The sequence below is a fragment of the Ursus arctos genome, unplaced genomic scaffold (assembly GCF_023065955.2).
Source record: "Ursus arctos isolate Adak ecotype North America unplaced genomic scaffold, UrsArc2.0 scaffold_12, whole genome shotgun sequence".
Lineage (NCBI taxonomy): Eukaryota > Metazoa > Chordata > Mammalia > Carnivora > Ursidae > Ursus > Ursus arctos.
In genome coordinates, this window is record NW_026622786.1 from 29,643,733 (window position 1) to 29,665,953 (window position 22,221).

Below are 22,221 nucleotides of genomic sequence, written 5' to 3' on the forward strand. Positions count from 1 at the left end.
CCTTTGTCTTTTATTCTATATTTTGGATGAGAAGGTAGGCAGGTAAGTTAGGTGACAAATGGTAGGTAGCACTTGAAAATATTATTAATTACTATTAGCAATCTCTCAGGGGTGGCTGGCTGGCTCAGCTGGGAAAGCGTGTGACTCTCGATCTCAGGGTCGTAGAGCTTACGTAAAAATAAATAAGCAAACCATCTTAAACCAAGTGTTAATTGTTGTTACTCACATCTTGGGAAGATTAGCTTATATTACCTAGTTAAATTAGTTTAGTTTGGAGCCAGCAAACTGACCGTCCTGATTCAGGTACCACATCTGTCCTTCCGCTTATTTTTGTAAATAGTTTTCTTGGAACATAGCCATGCCCATTTGTTGTGTTTCTCTGTCTGCTTTTGGTCTTAGTGGCAGAGTTGAATATTTGTGACAGTAACCATATAGCCCACAAAGCCTAAAATATTTGCTATCTGACTTTTTTAAAAAAAGCTTGCCAATTTCTAGTAAGATCCCCAGATGTTTACCTTAGTATTCTTTTGAATGATTAGTTTTTGTCAATGGAGGATTAAGACAAATTTGGCTTTATAAAAATGTGTTTCCACAGGGTTTAGAAATAGTATTTCGAGTAGGATTAGCACTTCTTCAAATGAATCAGGCAGAACTGATGCAACTTGACATGGAGGGGATGTTACAGGTAGGTCAGTTCATGATTTCTTGAATGTCTTTAGATTTTACTGTTAATTAGTTAATAATAAATAGCATTAAGTAGTTCTTATACTTTTCTTTGATCGTGTTTTATTAGCACTTTCAGAAGGTCATTCCACATCAGTTTGATGGTGGTCCAGACAAATTAATCCAGGCAGCTTACCAAGTCAAGTATAACTCAAAAAAAATGAAAAAGTAAGTATTTTATATTTTGGTTTTTAGTCATGGATGTTTGTTGAAGCATATAGGGGATTAAATAGAAGTGTCAAAATAGTCCAGCGATAAGTGCAGTTTTCTTCCTGTAGCATTTTTTTCGGTGGTACTGGTTTCAGTATAACATAAATTTAATGTTGGAATTTCATACTTAGTAGTGGTGCTTGGGACCATTACCTGTGAAACTCCCCTTTCCCATTCCACATTGACTGGAATTAGGAACCTGGTAAATGTATACCTGTGAGTGTGCTGTTATTTTGAAAACCAGTTCTGTGGTGTGATCCAACTTCATTGACATTCTTTTCTGCTCAGCCCGACTGTTAACTTAAGTTCAGGATTAGCCTGACCAACAAGGTAGGCATGAGGTTTAGATTGAGAATTTAAGGGTTTTTTAAATTGTGTATAATTTTCTAATGAAACTTTTCTTGATATATATTTAATGGAAGTTCAAGGTAAGCAGTCTTGGCTACCAAAGATTAATTTTTTGAAATATGGTTAAAGTATTAAGAATGACAGCTCTTGTTCCTCCAGATTCCAGTATTTAAATAAATCTTAGCCAGAGGTCAGAATTGCCATTCCTGACACTACTTTCTGTGGTACAAGATACTTTAAAATGATAGCAATACTATATGCTAACAGTTCTCAATATCTTCACTGCCGTAACATAAAATTCCGTTCACGTGTATGACATACTTCCAAGGATGTTCCTACCCCAGGAAGTATATTAGAATGTGAGTGTGAATTATGTTATTAAAATTAGCTGTAGGGACACCTGGGTGGCTCAGTCTGAGGTTAAGCGTCTGCCTCCGGCTCAGGTCATGATCTTGGGGTCCTGGGATTGAGCCCCACATCGGGCTCCCTGCTCAGCAGGGAGTTTGCTTCTCCCTCTCACCTTCTTCCTTGCTTGTGCTTGCTCTCTCTCTCTTTCAAATAAATAAATTAAATCCTAGAAATAAATAAATAAAATAAAATTAGTGCTCATTGGCAAAAACAAGCCAATTTATGAGCTTTCACTATTAATAAATTACTTGAGAAATTTCTAAATTACGTTACACCGTGATGTTGAGACATTCTTGACCAAAAAGCAGTTCTGTTCTATAATTGATAAAACCTTTAGGAGCCATGTCAACTTCCAGCTCTTGGTAAAACCACATTTAAATCACACTAGCCAAAAAAAGAATTTATTTTATTTTAATTACAGAGAACAACATAACTGATTTTCTTTTTAGATTTTATTTATCACCAGTATAATCCCATTTCTGAAATTTTAGTTGTTCTATTTACTTATCAAACTTACGACCCTCTAGTTCTTTCACTCTCTTACTCATACAGTGTCTCTGTTCCACTTCAAGATCTCTACTCTGATGTTAAATTCTTAGGCTTTGGTTTTTTGTTGTTGTAATTTTTATTTTGGTATACTTTTAAACTTTTTAAAAAGTTATAAATAATATGTGTGTGTGAGTAAAATCCATACCCATTTTTAGGGGATCCATTTGAGAGTAGGTTAAGATATTGTGCCCTTTTTTCTTAAATATTGAATGGATGTGTACTTCCTAAGAACAAGGACTTCTGTTTTTTTTAGCAGAACCCAATAGTTAATCAAAATCAGGAAATTATCATAGATATGGTACTATTACCTAATTCCCAAAGCATGTTCAGTTTTATCATTTGTCTCAGTACTATTCTTTGTAACTGTCCCCCCTTTCAGACCCTAGCCTAATCCTCTTTCTGTCCACTCCCTACCCCTCACCGCCTTGGTTTTGGATCCACTTTAAGTACTCCAGGATCATGTATCGCATTAATTGTGTCAGATCAATCTCCTTTAATCTGAAACGCTCCCTCCACTCTTCTTGTATGTCTTGACCTTGATATATTTGAAGAGTACAAGCTAGTTATTTTGTGGAAAATCCCACAGTTTGGGTTTTTCTGACATTTCCTCATGAGTAGATTCAGCTTGTGCATTTTTGGCAACTATACCAATGATGTGTCTTCTCAATTAACCAAGCAGTGGATATATGATACTGGTTTATCTCAGAATTGATGATGATATCTCTAAGCACTGGATTAAGGTGATATCTGCCAAGTTTACTATAAAGTTATTATTTTGTCTTTTATTGTTTCCAGATGTTTTGAGATTATATAGTATCCTATTCCTTACCATGCCTTCTCTCACCAGATTTACATCCATTTATGATTTTCTCACTCCCTCATTCCCTCTTTAATAATTGGCATTCTACTGTAAGGAAGAGCTTTTCCTTCTCTCTAATATATTTATTCATTTATTTATATAAGTGTGAATTTGTGGGCTCTTTTTTTTATTTGGTGAATTATAATTCATTACTCTCACAGTTGTCCCTGCTTTTTCCAGTAGGAGTCCTCTCAAGCTGGCTGTTGTGTCCTTTTGACATGTCCCCATGACTCTTTTGAGAATTTCCTTATTTTAAGACAACAAAAAGCCCCAGGCTCATCTTGTGCCTTACCCACTCCTGCAAAGCAGCAAGTCATTTCTCCAAAGAGCCTTAATTTCTTTTAGTAAGCTTTTAAAACGTAGCCTGAAGGTAATGGATAGACACTGAAGCAGTTGGCCTCTGGGAGTGGCATGATCCAAATGAACATTTTAAAAATGTCATCCTGGTAATAGTGTGCAGAAAAGATTGAATTATGAAACTGGCAGTAGAGAGAACAATTATGAGGTTCCTCTAGTAATTAAGGCAAGGTATAATGAAGACCTAAAAATGCTGCCAATAAAAGGAGAATGATGTAGCTCTGTAGCTACTTTGAAGTCTCTTTGTAGAAACCTTCTAAGCACACCTTGACTAACTGATCAAGGTCAATATCAATAGTGATATCCTGGTGATAATTTGTACCCTTGATATGACGTGATGAAAAAGGGACTGACTTCTGTGGTCTTCTTCCTCCAAACCCATAACCTCAGTACAATCATGAACAAACATAAGAGAAATCCCAATTGAGAAATTTCTTCAAAATACCTGACCAGTACTCCTCAAACAAAGTCATCAAAAACATGGAAAGTCTTAGAAATTTTCACAGCCAAGAGGAGCCTAGGAAGACATGGCAACTTAATGTAATGTGATTCCCTGGATGGGATCCTAGAATAGGAAAAGGACATTAGACAGAAATTTAGAAATCCGAATTTAGTATGGACTTTATTTAACAGTTTATCAATACTAGTTCATTAATTGTTACAAGTGTACTATACTAATATAAAATGTTAAACAGGAGAAACTGGGGATAAGGTATATGGAAACTCTGTACTCTTCTCACTTATTTTGTAGATCTAAAATTCTTCTCAAAAATAAAGTTTATTAAAAAACCATTATCATTGCAGTTGAAGAGGGAATGATAGAGCATTAAGAAAGTTGAATTGAGCATGCTTGGTGACTGAATTGGGAAGCAAGGATTAAATGATGATTTCTAGTGTTTTGTTTTAGGTGCATGAGTGACTCATGATAACATTATCACCTAACACATAACAAAATATTCACTTCAAAGTAGGCACTTGTGAAGACTGTAAACTTCAGCAGTGCAGCTGTTGTTCAAACATTTTGTACCTCTTTAGAGTCTTCTATAAATTCTTTTGGATATCCTATTCTTTTAGATATACTAAGGTAAGAGACATGGTAGTATAGCAGTCAAGGATGTGCCCTTAGGCAAGTTTCTTAATCTTTCTAAGCCTCCAAATGAGCCTAACAACCTGCATTAAAAAGTCAGGTTTGTGGGAGAATTGTGGGAAGATGGAGTAGAAGGCACCAGGAATCTGTCTCCCACCTAGAAAACAATTGCAGTGACAGAATCTGATGTGACTGTTTTGGAACTCTGGGGCTTATTGAAGCCTTGTAACTTTTAGGGGAAGGCTTCGATGGTGAATTGTGGTTAATTTGGTCAATTTCAACTCTTAGCACATTAGCACCCCTTAACACCATCCTCTACCCTTCAGCCACATGGTAGACAGGTGTGCTTGTATTTCTGGAGCAACCTTCATGTAGCTTGGGTGGGCAGGGTGGGCAAAAATGCCCTTGTCTTCTAGATGTCAGGGATCTGTGTGCTCTGATCAGTCATTGCTGTTTCTGATCACAGGTGCAAGGAAGTGAGTAGCCATTGGTGTTGCACTACTTTCCATTGTTGCACATCCCCTCTTCCTCCAACTGAAGTAATTGCCAGGAGATTTAAAGGGCATCATCCTTCTCTTCCCTTTTTCTTTTCTTCCCCTTTTGGGAGCCAGACAGGAAAGACTAGGACATTAAAAACAACTGCATATATGGGGGAAATTAGAAAGTGACTGTGTATGCCCAGGGAATGGCTCAGAAAAGTCCTGAAACAGTTTATAGCTCAGGTTGATCTTCAGCACAAAGATAGCCTATAACAATCAAAAAGACAAAATCAGTAACAAAAAACAGCAAGCTCTGGGGAGAGGGAAGACTATGATTTCCTGAGTTACCACATTACTAGATTCAAATGTCTAGTTTTTAACAAAAATCACAAGGCGTATGAAAAAAAAAAGGGAAAGTATGGCCCAAAGGAAAAGAGTATTGACACTTGAACAACATGGATTTGAACTGTGCTGATTCGCTTATATGCAGACTGCTTTCGATAAATGCAGTACAGTACTGCAAATGTATTTTCTCTTATAATTTTCTTAATAACATTTTCTTTTCTTTAGCTACCTTCATCTTGAGATTACAGTATATAACATACAAGAAATATATGTTGACTATGCTATTGGTAAGGGTTCCAGTCAACAGTAGTGAAGCTTTTGGAGAGTCAAAAGTTATACACAGATTTTCACCTGTACAGGGGTGTCAGCACTTCTGATTCTCATGTTGTTCAAGGGTCAGCTGTAAAAAGAAACTATATCTGAAAGAGACTTGATGGCAGATAAAGTAGACAGAGACTTTATTTATTTATTTTTTTTAAAAAAAGATTTATTTATTTATTTATTTATTTAATTTATTTTTTTATTTGACAGAGATAGAGACAGCCAGAGAGAGAGGGAACACAAGCAGGGGGAGCGGGAGAGGAAGAAGCAGGCTCATAGCGGAGGAGCCTAATGTGGGGCTCGATCCCAGAACGCCGGGATCACGCCCTGAGCTGAAGGCAGACGCTTAACCGCTGTGCCACCCAGGCGCCCCAGTAGACAGAGACTTTAAAAGAAGCTCAAAGAACTAAAGGAAAATGTGGGGAAGATTAAGAAAAAGATAGATGAACAAAATGGAAATATCAGTAAAGAGATAGAAAACCTAAAAGGAAACAAAAAAAATTCTGGATCTGCAAAGTCCAGTAACTGAAATGAAAGATTCATAGAGTGATTAAAAAGCAGATTTGAGCAGGCAGAAGAATAAGTGAACTTGAAGATAGAATATTGGAAATTACTGAATTTGAGGAACAAAAAGAAAAAAAAAAAACTGAACAGAGCCTAAGGGGACCAACATACACATCGTGGGAGTCCCAGAAGAAGAGAGAAAGGATCAGAGAGAATATTTGAAGATACAATGGCTGAAAACTTCCCAAATTTGTGGAAAGACATGAATATAAACATCCAAGAAGGTCCATGAACTCCAGGTAATGTGACATCAAAGAGATCCACACTGAGATACATTATATTCAGACTTGCAAAAGACAGAGAAAATCTTGAAAGCAACAAAAGAGAAGCCAATCACCACATACAAGGGGTTCTCAATAAAACTACAAGACTACAAGCAGAGTTCTCATCATAAACTTTTGAGGCCAAAAGAGAGTGGGCCAATATATTCAAAGTACTAAAAGAAAAAAATTGTCAGCCGACAACCCAAATCTGGCAAAACTGTCCCTCAAAAGTGAGGAAAAAATCAAGACATTTTCAGACAAAGGCTAAAGGAGCTCATTACCACTAGACCTGCATTGCAAGAAATGCTCATTCATGCAGGGTGAAAGGAAAGGACACTAGACAGTAACTCAAAGTAGTTTCAAGAAATAAAGATCTTAATTAAGGTAAACGCATGGGTAATTATAAAAGCTATGATCGTAACGGTTGTAACTCCACTTTTTGTTTTCTGCATGAATTAAGACTAATACATTAAAGAAACCTGGGGTGTCTGGGTGACTCAGTTGAGTGTCTGACTCTTGATTTTGGTTCAGGTCATGATCTCTGTCATGGAACTGAGCCCCATATTGGGCTCTGTGTTCAGGCACAGAGTTTACTTGAGATGCTCTCCCTCTCCCTTCCCCTCCTCCTCTGCCCCTCCCTCTGCTCACTCACTCTCTATCTCTCCCTCTCAAATAAACGAATGAAATCTTTTTTTTTAAAGATTTTATTTATTTATTTGACAGAGGGAGACAGCCAGCGAGAGAGGGAACACAAGCAGGGGGAGTGGGAGAGGAAGAGGCAGGCTCCCAGTGGAGGAGCCTGATGTGGGGCTCGATCCCAGAACGCTGGGATCACGCCCTGAGCTGAAGGCAGACGCTTAACGACTGCACCACCCAGGCGCCCCATAAACGAATGAAATCTTAAAAAGAATAGTTACTGGTCTAGGAGCGCCTGGGTAGCGCAGTCGTTAAAGCGTCTGCCTTCGGCTCAGGGCGTGATCCCGGCGTACCGGGATCGAGTCCCACATCGGGCTCCTCTGCTATGAGCCTGCTTCTTCCTCTCCCACTCCCCCTGCTGTGTTCCCTCTCTCTCGCTGGCTGTCTCTCTGTCACATAAATAAATAAAATCTTTAAAAAAAAAAAAAAAAAAAAAAAAAGAATAGTTACTGGTCTAAAACTAGTATTAATGTAATTTTTGTTTGTAACTCCAAATCTGCATAATTTAATAAGAGTAGATACTATATACCCAAAGCTAATATAACACTGTATGTTAACTACCCTGGAGTTAAATTTTTAAACATTTTTTAAATACCTTAAAAAGTAATTATGACCAGTGCACATGCACACAAAGACTAAATCACAAAGAATTGGGAAATCAGAGTAGATCTATAAATAGTAAGGTGATTGGATCAGTAATCAAAAGTCTCTTGAGTCGAAAATCCCTGAACTTGTTGGCTTTACTGCTGAATTCTACTGCACATTTAAAGAATTAATATCTTTTTAAACTTTTTCAAAAAATAGGAGGGAATACTTCATAACTCATTCTATGAGGCCGGCATTATTACCCTGATACCGAAACCAGATAAGGATGCTACAAGAAAACAATAGATAAATATCCCTTAAAAACATTGATGCAAAAGTCCTCAACAAAATACTGGTAAACCAAATTCAGCAGTGTGCTAAAAAGACTATATACCACCACCAAATGGGATTTATTCCTAGAATGCAAAGATAGTTCAACATACAAAAATTGATCATTGTAATATACCACATTAACAGAATGAAGGGGAAAAAAACACAGGATCATCTCAATTGATACAGAAAATGTATTTGACAAAATTCAGTATCTTTTCATGATTGAAACACTCAGCACAGTAGGAGAAGAAGGCAACTACCTCAACATAATAAAACCCATCCAGGGGCACCTGGGTGGCTCAGTCATTAAGCGTCTGCCTTCAGCTCAGGGCGTGATCCTGGCGTTCTGGGATCGAGCCCCATGTCAGGCTCCTCCGCTATGAGCCTGCTTCTTCCTCTCCCACTCCTCCTGCTTGTGTTCCCTCTCTCGCTGGCTCTCTCTCTCTCTGTCAAATAAATAAATAAAATCTTTAGAAAAAATTTTAAGAAAATAAGTAAAATAAATAAAAGCCATCCATATATGAAAAACCCATAGTAAACATCATACTCACTGGTATAAGACTAAAAACTTTTCCTCTAAGATCAGGAACAAGGCAAGGATCCTTGATATTGCCATTTCTATTCAACATAGTACTGGAAGTAGCAAAAGAAATAAAAAGGAAAAGAAGTAAAAGTCGTCTAAATTGGAAAAGAAAAATTAAAATGATCTCATGAGACAACATGATCTCATATGTAGAAAAACCTTTCTGCAAAAACCAGCTAATAAATAAATGCAGCAAAGTAGCTGGTTACAAAGTCAACCCACAAAAAATTGATTGTATTTCTATACCTTAACAATGAATAATTTAGAAAGAAATTAAGAAAACTATTCCATTTACAATACATCAAAAGAATAAAATATGTACGAATTAACCAAGGAAGAGAAAGATGTATACAATGAAGACTGCAGAACGTAAGAAAAACATAAATAAAAACTGCAGAACATAAATAAAAGCAAATCCTATGTTCATTGATTGGAAGGCAATATAATATTGTTAACACATTAGTATTATCCAAGGTGATCTGTGGAGTGAATTGAAGTGTGTCTTAAAATACCGATGATATTTTTTTGCAGAAATAGAAAACTCCATCCTAAACTTCCTAAATAAATTCAAAGGACCCAAATAGCTAAAACCATCTTGAAAAAGAACTACAAAGCTGGAGAACTCACACTTCCTGATTTCCAAGCTTATTACAAAGCCATCATAATCAAAATAGGGTACTAGAATAAAGATAGACATCTAGACCAATGGAATAGAATAGCACTCCAAGAAATAAACCCTCACATATGTGGTTAAATGATTTTTGACAAGGGTGCTAAGACCATTTAGTAGGGAAAGGTCTGTCTTTTCAACAAATGATGCTGGGAAGACTGGATATCCACATGCAGAAGAACAAGGTTGGACCCTTATTCAATATGATATGCAAAATATAAGTCAGAATGGTCAAAGATTTAAATGTAAGAACTAAAACTGTGAAACTCTTAGATGAAAACATTGAACAACACTTGGAATTGGATTTGACAATGACTTTTTGGATTTGACACCAAAGGCTCAAGTAACAAAAAATAAAAAGACAAATTGAACTGCATGAAAATTTAAAAATTTTGCACATCCTAAGACACTCTCAAAAGTGGGAGAAGATACTTGCAAAGCATGTATTGGATAAAGGTTTAATATCCACAGTGTATTGAGAACCCCTGAAACTCAGCAGCAAAAACCACAACTGGATTCAAAAATTGGCAAAGGACTTGAATAGACAGTTCTCCAAAGAAGAAATACAAATGACCAATAAGCACATAAAAAGATGTTCAATATAGGTATAATATAGATGAACCTGGGGGACTTTATACTAGGTAAAAAAGGCCAGTCACAATGGGACAAATTCTGTGTGATTCCATATGTATGATATTCTTAATGTCAAAATTATAGAGACAGAATGTAAAATGGTTGTTGCCAGAACCTGGTAAGAGGAATGGGGTTTTCTTATTTAAGGGTATACAATTTCAGTTTCATAAGATGCAAAGGACAGAACAATGGACATGATGGTGGTGATGGCTGCACATTGTAAATGTATTTAATACCACTGAACTATATACCTAAAAATGGTTAAGATGGTAAATTTTACTATGTGTATTTTATCACAATAAAAAAAGTTGTTGTGAGTTAAATGAGATTTTATATGTAGTAAATAATAGGTTTTTCTCCTTTGAGGGGGAATTTGATTTTTGACATCAGCTATAATTTTGGGGAGGCCTAGGTTTGTTAGTATTAGGAGTAGTTAAACTTGTTATTAACATTTTTGGTCCAGAGTAAGATCTAAAAATAACTTGGTGGGAGTAACTTTTATATGGCCTATAAACTTTTGTAAAGGTAATTTTACACTTACAGTTGAGTTGCAAGCATAGTACATTGTATTTGTTACTTCTTACTCTCCTACAATTAGTGACAGTTCTTTTAGTCTTTATCTTTCATGACCTTGATACTCCTGAAGTGAGCCGGTCAGTGGGTTTGCTGGTTTGAATTTGTTTGATTTCTCTTGATTAGATTGAGGATGTACATTCTTAGGAAGGATATCATGGAGGTGAGATACCCTTCTCAGTACATCTTAACAGGGAGTGCATGATGTCAACATGTATTACTGGTGGTGCTCACCTTGATCAGTTGGCTCAGGTGCTGTCAGGATACTGTAGTACAAATTTACTATTTTTCCCTTGATATTATCTAAATATTTTGAGAGAGATACTTTAAGACTATGCTTATACTTTTTACCCACTTATTAGTGTCCATAGATTTTTCTTGCCTGTGGGGGGGAATTCTAATAGTGATATTTAATTTATTTATTTTTATCATTATTATTTTTTAATGGTGATTTTTATATTTGTCTCATTCTTTCTACGTTGAGGAATCCTTTTGTTAGAAAGAGTTGTTCCAGGGCATCTGGGTGGCTCAGTCGGTTAAGTGTCTGCTTTCGGCTCAAGTCATGATCCCAGGGTCCTGGGATCGAGCCTCATGTCAGGCTACTTGCTCATCGGGGAGCCTGCTTCTCCCTCTCCCTATGCTGCTCCCCCTGCTTGTTCTCTCTCATGCTCTCAAATAAATAAATAAAATCTTAAAAAAAAAGTTTCTTTTCCCCCGTTATAAATTTTACACAATTTTTTAATGATTTTTTTGGGGGGGGGTTGTGTTGTTTTTTTTTTTAGTTAAACTGGATTTTAACCAGTGTATTTTAACCAGTGTATTTTAACCTGAGGAAGAATGCTAGATAGTTCTTTTTATAAGTTTAGGACTAAATAGAATCTGTAAACTCAGTTCTTTGATGCCTTGTATATTTCACTTTCTAAAGTTTATTTTTGTGTGGTTCTCATTTTTGTTATTTGTGAAATAGTTTTTTAAGTAAGAATCCATGTAACTGTTCAGATGATTTTTCTAATATCAAGTATCTCAAGTTATAAGTTGGGGGAACCTACTGGAATTATATTTTGTGTTAATAAGTAGTTTTAAATTTTATAATTTAGTAACTACTTCAGAGTAAAAACATATCTTTTTTTTCCTTCTCAGGCTTGAAAAAGAATACACTACAATAAAAACTAAAGAAATGGAGGAGCAAGTTGAAATTAAAGTAAGCATCTCAGGACTTCTAAAAGTGCCAAACATAAATTTATTGAAGTCAGTCGTTTGATCATGTTGATATATCTATTTCCTGTAACAAATTTAGCAGTGATGTTTGTTATTACTTACTTATAAATTTATTTACCATCCCACTAGGTTATAGTTAAAAATAGACATTTCAAAAATCAGAGTAATGCAGTAAGTGGTTTTCATTCTAGTGTGAGAGCAGCTCTGTTTCTAGATTTGTTGGTGGGTCATCAGGAGAAGATACTTTTATGGAGAAGATAATTACCACTTCATTTAAGCGTATTTTTAAAAATGCAGAGAAGTCGATCTATAATGTGCATAGACTAACAGGAGTGTAGTCTAAGGTATACCGAATAGAGCAAATCATTGCACCAGAACTAATGGCTGCCTTAGAGCTGCAGGAAACTTTGGCTAATTCAATTTTCTCATCTCTAAGCAAAGGTTATACTTTTGAACTCTCCACAGAAACAGGTAGATTGCCAATTTTAAGGGATATATGAATTCCTAGTATACCTTAAAATTCTTATTTGTACCCCCGTAGGCCAGAAATTCTTAAGTTGAGGATCTTTGACATTGTTCGAGTTGGAAATTAAAAGAAAGTTTTAGAGGTTTTATGCTGACATTTCAGGATGGGGATGATGAGTAGAAGCAGGAGTTAGTGAAGAAACTCAGTGACTTGCTGATCCAATTTCTTACCTCTTTGTCTGTATTCTTCCCCTTCCGAAAAAAAACCCACAAAAAACAAAAATAAAACGAGTTTGGAGTGACTCCTCCCCCCCTTTTTTTAACTCTACATTTGGATGTGTCTGAGTTTTGACTTGAACCTGGCAAGACATTAGATGACCACCTTACTTATAATTATTTAGCCATGTCTTAATTTACCTTTGCTATAAAGTACCTCTTCATTATTCACATCCATAAGCCCTTTTCACAAGTAAGGGAATGAGTTTTATGAAATTGGTATTCTTTCTTGCCATGGTCCTTCTCAAAAGCCTCCTTGGAAACCACCTCTCCTTTATTTCTGCGTGACCTCTCTCTTGTCTCTGTCCCTTTTCTAGATGTTTTATTTTCATTTCTATCAGTATTCCCTATTAATTAGAAATAGATAATTCTTCATTTTTCAGAGAGAGAAAGAAAAGATCCTTGTGGATGTTTTTCTCTCCTTTTTAAAAATTCTGTCACCCAACTGCTGCTCTACCATTTGCTTTTCTTTTAGGTACCATGAGTAAGAGTAACATTAAATCATACCCTCCACTTCAACCTACTGAAAGTGGAAAAGTACGTCATCCTGATGAGTGGGGAGAGAGTATGGGTTATCGCATACCACCAGTATTCGGAACTGCAAATCAAGAATCTGAGGATGGGAAGCCATCCTGTTCATTTCACCATGCTATGTTATTGAAAAAAAAAAAAAAATCACAGTTCTGTGAACAATCTTTTCTCTTAAAGAAGTTTCTTCTAAAATTAAATCACGTGAATAGTAAGAATACCAAGAGGCTTTTTCAGAAAGATCTTTAGCACAATTTAGCTTGTATTTGCAGTTTTTCTCAAACTTCAGTTTTGAGGGAAAGTTATAGTTAATGTACCTCACAGAGTACTTTTGAATGCCAGCTCCATGTGTCTTAGGGAAAAAACAGGTAGCACAAACTGTTTATAGAGAAGAAACTGGGAGGTGTGGGGTGGGAAATGAAAGTTCAAAAAGTTAGTAACACATTGGGTAAATAAAATTTGCTGATCTCAAAGGTAGTTTGTTCCATTTATAAAATTTTGTCTCCACGTAGTTTTTTCTTACTATCAAACCATTTTCATCTCTTACTTTACTCCTCCTGCCACCAAAAAGGACAAAGCTGTGACCATTTTTGTGGGACTACACTTTCTTTTTTTAGTTTATATAAGCTTGGGTATGTCTGATTTTTTACTCGGACCTGGCAACTCATCTCAGTCATAATCAGATGAGCACTGCATTTACGGATAGTTAGCCATGTATTATTGGAGCCTTTCTCTAAAATGGGAAATGCCACTTCCTTAGTCACACTCTCTGCCCTTCTCTCCAAGGTCCCTTTTACAAGGGAATGAGTTCTCTTAAACTAATGCTTTCTTGCCTTGGTCCTCCTCAAAAGCCTTCAGAGAGATAATCTTATTCTGTTTTTCATACAAACAGATGGTATGATCATCAAATTATTTGATGTTTTGATGTGGAAGTAGAAAATCAGCCATTGATAGTTTTTCTTTCTTTTTTTTTTTTTAATTTAAAATTCTAAGACCTTTGGGTCATGGACCTTTTTGTCTAAGAATTATATCTGGAAGCTCCCTGATGAAGGTTTAATTTTTAAGTATTTTCCACCCCTTTTCTGAAAGTGTTATAGAAAGATTTTGATAATAATTGTTTCATATGGAGAATCTTGCATTTTATTGTGTGAAATTTTTTATTAATAGAAACAGCTTTCTCAGTATCTTCTTCCAATCTATTGATCTTCCACCTGAGGGGGAGGAGGTAAGAAATATTAAAATTCTAGCTTATATTAGGGTAACTCACAAATCTTTAAAAAAGAAAAGCCTTTATTACCCCATTCTATTTAAGGCTGACAATTGAACTGATAATCTAATATTCATATTTAAATTTTGTGCTTTGGGATATAGAGATTTAAGCCCTGCAAATGGGAAGAGTTAGAGATTCTGACTGGTTTTTAGCAGAAGTTCAATTTTTTTTTTAATTTAAAAATGAAGTATTCCAGATATGTTGAAAAACATAGAATAATATAAAAACTCTTGTGTATTCACTGCCTGGCTTAAAAAAGAAAAACATGACAAATGTTATCTGAGTCATCCAGGAGTTATATTTAACAATCAGTGTGAAGTGTTAGTATTGGCACATTTATTTAACACTTAATATGTGAAGGGTCATTTACATGCATCATCTACTTTGATTCTTCTAATAACCTTATGAGAGGGTTCTTATCCTTGTCTTTTTGAGCTTCAGAAAGCACAAAAAATACGCTAGTGGTCACATTGCTAGAAAATGGTGAAAGTAAAGGATTTGAAATCTGATTTATGTTTTTTAAGACCCATATATATTCTTCAGTGTATATACCGTGCTGCTTTCCAAAGGAGACTTAATGCATTGTGATGTAAGGATTCAGATACCTGTTTTTCTGTGGCATCACAAACTTTCATAAAAAACTAATGGATATATAATAATATCCAATGGGGAGTACAGTAACATAATTTATTCAAGAAGTCATCCATTTAACAGGTATTGTAGAACCTACGACCTGTCCGAACACTGTTCTAGGCACTTGAAACAGGTTTTTCTGCCCTAATGGAGCTTACATTCTAGTATGGGAGTCAGACAATAAACAGAAAAGTACAATGTATAATATTTTGATGAGGATAAGTATTAAACAGAGAAAAGAATACATCTGGGAAGGGAGAATAAAATGGTAATGTTTGGATTGAAAAGTTAGAGAAGTTTGACTAGATTACTTTTGAATAAATACCTGAAGGAAGTGAAAGAGCTGGGTATATAGGTATCTGGAAGGAGAGTAGAATCCAGTCAGGAGTGTGCCCAGGGAGAAATAGTAAGGAAACCATTGTGAATGGGACAGTATACATCATGAGGAAAGTGACAGGCTAAGGTGTTGTTGAACGCGTGACGACTTTGGCTTTGAACCTGGAAAGTCATTTGGGTTTTCAGTGGAGGAGGAGAAGGTATGTTGAGAGTAGATTGCAGGGGACAGGAAGACTAACAGAGGCTGATGAAGGCAACAGATGATGGTGGCTTGGACTGAGGTGATAAGAAGTGATTGGATTCTGGGGCGCCTAGGTGGCGCCGTCGTTAAGCATCTGCCTTCAGCTCAGGGCATGATCCCAGCGTTCTGGGATCAAGCCCCACATCAGGCTTCTCTGCTAGGAGCCTGCATCTTCCTCTCCCACTCCGCCTGCTTGTGTTCCCTCTCTCGCTGGCTTTCTCTGTCAAATAAATAAATAAAATCTTAAAAAAAAAGAAGTGATTGGATTCTGAATAGATTTTAAAGGTAAAGCTGACAAGTTGATTTGTGGAGTTGTGAGAGAGATAGGAGTTAAGCATTTTGGCTTTAGTATGGAGAAAAATAGAGTTCCCAGTACCTGAGATGGGGGAGTCTAAAGGAAGATCTGGTTTGGGGAGGAATATCAGGAGCCTAGTTAGAGGTATTTTAAGTATTAGAAGCCTAGGAGATGTTCAAGTAGTCCCTTGAATATTCAGAGTTGAATTTAAGAGAGGGCAGGCTCAAAGTATAAATTTTGCAGTTTTTGGCAGAATGAGGATAGTAAAAGGCTGTAGAGTGGATGAGATTACCTGAGGAATGAGTTTAGATGAGAGAAGAGAGTTCAAGAATTGAGCTTGATCATAAGCCAACATTTAACTTAGAAAGATGAGAGCAAAGCAGGAGAACACTAGGGAAGTATAAGTGTCCTAAAACTAAGACAAAAGAGAGTTTCAGAAAGAGAAGGATTTTACTGTGTCAGTGCTAAAGCATGTTCTTACAAGATGAGAAAAATAATCATTGAATTTGTCAGTAGGGAGATAAGCTAGAAAAGAGCAGAGAAGTAGTGGGAACTAAAACTTCAATGAAACTAGAAAAAAATGGAGATAGGGAGTATAGATATCTTTCAGGGAATTTGCTATAAAGAAGAGAGAAATGGGACAGTAGCTTCAAGAGAGGGTCATGATGTTAAGGGGATTTTGCTTTTTCTTTACTTTTTGTTAAGATAAGAGAAATAACCACGTTTTAACGGTGACAACCAAGTAGGAAAAACTGATGTTGTGTGAATGGCAGGGAGTAATTGCTAGAGTCAGCACGGTTTAGGATTTAGCCCATGGTAGGAGATTTGGTCACCTAGCTTGGATAGTTAATCCACAAGAACAAGAGAGAATCTAAAATATATGGGAAAAAATGTAGGTACGAGGTAGGATGTGGTTGTGGGAGCTTGCAAAGTTTTGTTCTTGTTGCTTCAATTCTCTCAGTAAAATTGGAAACAAGATTATCATTTGAGAGTGACAGTGGGGTGAAGGGTTCCTGGTTTGAAGAAAGAAGAGCAAGTATGAAACAGGGATCTGAGAGGGTGAGAGAAGGAATGGCCTGAGGAAATACATTATTGCTGCTAGGGCACATTAGTAGTCCAACTGATTTTAGTGATTGTTAATTTAAACAAACTTCATTGTTTTATTTTTCTTCAGTCATATTTACCATCATAGGTGCAGACACAGAGTTGTAAGTATGTTAACCCAGAGTAGTGGTTTTACCAGGCAAGTATGATAACGCCTAAGGGAGAGAGGGCAAAGGGAAGGATAAAAGCAAGGGAACATCTATAATGATTGGAAATTAAACTTTGTAAAGAGGGAAGAGAGCACATCAGAGTGAGGGACAATGAAAAGTTGATAGGATCAATGGATTGTCCCAATGAGAAAGATTATTGAGTTTGGGTTATTTCATAAAATGAGTATGAATAAAAGGGTGAGAATAAAGTGAGTTGTTAGAAACTGAAATTCCCCCATTTGGGGATATAAGGTTTTTTTTAAAGTCGTTTTTCATTATTAAAAATAGCGCATATTGTTAGCATGTTTGTATATAAAGTTTTCGGCACCTTATATTTTCTTAGCCAGTTGTAAAGAGTAGAATTATTGAATTATAGGATATTAGTATTTTTCAGACTTTTGATATGCACTAAGTAAATTTCCTAAAGAGTATTTCCAGGGTATGTTCTTTTTGGCAGCGAGTTTCCATACCACTAACACTTTGCCTGCATTCAGTATTTCATTTTTGCTCTCACTCTTCATCTCACTTTCTCTTTTCTAATTTGATAGGTCAAAGTCTCTCCCTCTTTTTTTTTTAAGTGTAGTTTTCACTTTTAAAGTTTAGAAAATGCTCTTCATTCACTCTGGCAAATATAATTAAAAAGATAGGTACTCAAAAATTAATGAGAATTCAGTGAAATGATAAATTTTAGTCATCAATTTTCCTATATATCGGCAATAAACATTTCAAAAATATCTTAGAAAAAGAAATTCCACTTAAAATAAGAACGAAAGCATTTAGGAATCACCTAAATGAAAAATAAGATAGAACCTAACAAATTATCACTGAAAAACTTTGCATAAAGGCATTTAAAAAGGATGAATAAAGGGGAGAGACAAAAAAAACTCTGTGTTAAATAAAGTTATGATTTCGCCCGTCAAATATACATTAACAAACCCAGTCGTTTAATTCCTCTTGATTTTGCAGAGCATTAAAAAAATCTAGAGAATAGTTGTAAACAAAAGACAAAAATTATAACATAGTATTCAAGCCTGACTTCAAGAATATTATGAGCAATGCTTATCATTAATCAAGTTTTTGGTATTATGCTGTCTCATTTATTCTTCCCATAGCATTGTAGGTTTTTTATTACTCTTATTTTCTGATGAGGAAATGTAGAGTCTAAGATATTGAGTAACATGCACAGGTTTTAATTTTGAAGTGAGGATTTGAACCTAAACCTACCTAACTTCAAAACCCACTCTCTCAACTAATTAGTATACTAGTACTTAGGGTTTGGGGAGGATAAATAATACAATATAAAGATGGGGGAAATTAGCTCCACCAGACATTACAGAGGATTACAAAGCTATAATTACCAAAATACTGTGGTGTTAGTCCAAAAGAAAGACAGAAACATTTGAAATTTAATAGGTAATCCTGAAATAGTCTTTAATAACTGATAAAGTCTATTTATCAATATATGATGAAATAGATGTCATATAATTGAGGAATTGGTTTACTTAAAAAGTGGTATTCAGACATTTGGGTAGATGTTTGGGGAAGAAATCAATTTAGATTTTTATTTATAGCAAAATTTCAGAAGACTTAAAGGGGATGGAGAGGGAAACCCAGGTAAATGTTTTTAGTTCTTAATTTTATAATATTTTAGCATAATTTCTATTGTAACATTAACTATTTTCACTCAATTGTCTGATTGAACTAAACTTTCTAATAAGTCTTTTAGGATAACAAAATTTTATAAACAAAATTTTATTTTTTTGATGAAATATGTTGAGAACATGTTGAGAATCACATTTCTTTGGATTTGCAGATTTTGAAAGCATTTAATAATTGCTTATTTGTCTAGACCACTGTGCTACACATAATACGAATAGCCAACAAATGAGAAACATTTTCTTCTTGAATTCAAGCTATTTTGTAGTCTGAAATCACACATAAAGTAATATCAATTTCAAATCATTTAAATATATTCTAAGTGAATAGAACAAGAAGATCTAATTTGCAAATCTTTCTAATAACTCTAAGATTTATTTGTTCCAATATGGTCCATTTAATAAGATAGAATAATTCATAGGATCTTTATTTCCTGGTCTGAGACTTTATATGTTATATAAACTATAGTCTTCAGTGGAAAAATGATATATTGAATTAATAGAAATTTCTGAGGAAAACATTTTTAAAAGCAGGGATTTAGAGGGTGGTAGGGTTGTAAGAAGGCTAAGTTCTGGGATAGATTTGTACAAAAGGTAAGGGGAATTTGAAATTATGATGGCAAAATAAAGAAGTAACTTGAAGAATTCTAAAATGAAGGGATAAATAATATCAGGATTCATATGAAACTATGTTGTTGGAATATGCAAAAAAAATGGTTTTTTTATGTAGAGTGTTCTAGTTTTAATACTTAATAGTAATTTGATAGGGTTTGGGGAGTCAGGTATTGAATGGTTAGGTGAAGATTTTTTTTTTAATCTGGTTTTACTTTTTTTTTGTTTTTTGTAATGTAAAGATTTATTTCATTTGAGAGAGTGTGTGTGCGGGAGAGGGGAGGGGCAGAGGGAGAAGAGAGTCTTAAACAGAGTCTGTGCTGAGTGCGAAGGCCAACAAGGTGCTCGATCTCAGGACCCTGTGATCAGGCCCTGAGCCAAAAGAAGAGTCAGTCTCTTAACCAACTGCACTACCCAAGCATCCCAAATCTGGTTTTGCTTTTTGAACTATTAAGAAAATGCTAGTAATCGGAGCTGTTCATTTTTTTAAGTTTGGTATTTTTTTTTTTAATTTTTAATCTTTGAGGAGGCTCCATGCCCAACGTGGAGCTTGAACTCACAACCCTGAGATTGAGTCACATACTCTACCAACTGAGTCAGCAAGGTGCCTCCATTTTTTTTAAGTTCAAAACAACTCATAAGTAATTAATTCGATGAAAACAACTCAATCTTTATATTTTCAGAATGTAAGGAATTTTGCAGCTTTGCATATATAAGGCATAGATGAAGGCTGGTCTAGTTCTGAACTGACAATCTGGTATTTATCCTATGAGCTGCATTTTTCAGATTTCTTATTTGTTTATTTGATAAACATTTGAATACTATTTATGTAGTGTTTGTAAGAGGTAAATGAGTTAGAGTCTTTTCAATCTAATGGGGATGTTAAGACATAAGAAAATACTGATTATGAGTCATGGTAGGTACTTTAATAAAGAAAGGGGTTATTTCTGTATGTCCTGTAGCTTATATTTAAAATTCAGTCACAGCTGGAGTGATAAATGTGGTTATTTCCTTTACTATGTATTTCCTACTCTGAACCTATAAGAGCTTGACAGACAATAATGTAACCATTCCTTAGACCTTTCCCATTTGTAAAAGGTGGTACATTTTAAGGACTATGATTTAGGTATTTTTTCCTCTCAGGAATGCTTGCAAACAAACCTCTTTTTTTGTTGTTTGTTTCTTTTTTTCTTTTTCTTTTTTTTTGCAGAGGTTACGCACAGAAAATAGACTTTTAAAACAGCGCATTGAAACATTAGAAAAAGTAAGTAACTACTTATGCAAGTTTCTGTTGAATGCACAGGATTATTTTCTATTTATTTAAATAAAGGTTCAAGAAATCTATCACAGGTCTCCCAAGTTGTGTTATTAACTGCTTAGCTTGCCTAGCTTACTACTTAACTAATTTGTCATTAATAAAAATTGATCACTATGAGTCCTTAAACTTTAAGGTTAAAGTTTTAATTAAGATTATTATTAGAGTATTATTAGAGTAGCATGTTGATATCATTTGTTTTCTTTACATATAATCTCTAAAAAGTACGTTCTTCAGAGGTAACCTGATTGAGAATTCATTCTGTATAGTATTTTAAAAATGACTTTCAAATGTTCCCTTGACTTTCTAGCCACATATTAAATGTGTCAGTGATTCCTTTAAGGCCTAGGATTCCTTTAAGTTTAGTCGAAATGACTGACTGATTTCCCGTATAAAAATTCACCATGGTGTTGATTTTCAACACAGGGGAATTATACTTAAACATTTGGTTCTCAGACTTATTTTGATACTACTTTTTACCTCTTTCTTCTTCTCTGTTTTATATAAAATAACTGGGCAAATGTGGAAAGTTTTGCATTATTTTTAATATTGTGCTTTTGATGTAATATCTTTTGTAGTTTTGTTCTGATGCTATAAGAATATATTGAGTAATAAAAGCATAGTCTAAGAGTTTTGGTTGTTTGGAAGGGCATTTTTTTTTTAAACAAAAATGAGAGTAAGTAGGTTGATAAATGATATTGCCAAGTATCTTAAAATCTTCCCTGAAAATCTACAGATCAGTATTCAAGAAAGAAAACATGAAGATATGCATAGTTTGGATATTTGTCTTTTGTTTGAAAGCATCACATCACACACAAGGATAGGATGTTTATTTCATGTCTTACGGTTGTGTAATAATTTCAGGTACATTATGTTAAGTGAAAAATAGTTTTCCTGTATTTCCTTCATCTTATTAGAGTTGCTTTGAGGATTATTCTGTTTTTCCGGTGACTCTGCAAAAAGGTTGAGCTTAATTTAGTTTTTAAGTTGTTCTAATTGCATATTGTTTTTTCCACTAAATACTCAGTTTATAATATCTGTCTTCTTAGGTGGTCTTTTATCTTTGGAATGAGATATTTTCATAGAGAAAGTATTTTTATTTCACTGAACTGTCAGAAAGATAAAGGTGCTGTAGGAAAGTGTTAAGTTTGGATTTTACTTCTAGAAAATTAAGTACCTTCCTACTTGGTTGCATAGCCTAGGTCTGTCCTTTAGCGCTTAGAATTCTATAAATACTTACATATCAGTTAAATTCTGTGACTAAAATGTTTAGTTACTGAGTTATTGCTAGAGTTTATTATATTGAGCTCATTAGTTTCATTTGTCATATTTTCCTTGCTTTGCTTCCTTGGAAGTTGCTGTGTACAAATTGCCGTCACACTTTATAAGTGGAATTGCTTACTCAAATTCCTTCTCCCTTTCCTATAACTGGTTTGACAATATGGCTGACTCCAAGCATGAAGACTTAAAAGTATGCTTTAAAAAGAAGCTATTTGCTTGTCTCAAATGATGAAAAACCTCTTGGAATTTGTATTTGG

The 22,221-nt window shown here is 35.0% G+C and overlaps 1 protein-coding gene across 7 annotated transcripts in view; it reads left to right on the forward strand.

The window, feature by feature from the left end:
* EVI5 (ecotropic viral integration site 5) overlaps positions 1-22,221 on the forward strand; it is a 191,567-nt gene that overhangs the window by 69,004 nt on the left and 100,342 nt on the right. For all 7 annotated transcript variants that reach the window (XM_026497609.4, XM_044383643.3, XM_057310462.1 and 4 more), the window contains 4 exons: positions 596-685; positions 794-891; positions 11,727-11,787; positions 20,579-20,632. In XM_026497609.4, the coding sequence (XP_026353394.1) occupies positions 596-685; positions 794-891; positions 11,727-11,787; positions 20,579-20,632 (303 nt within the window). The remainder of the gene's footprint in view (positions 1-595; positions 686-793; positions 892-11,726; positions 11,788-20,578; positions 20,633-22,221) is intronic.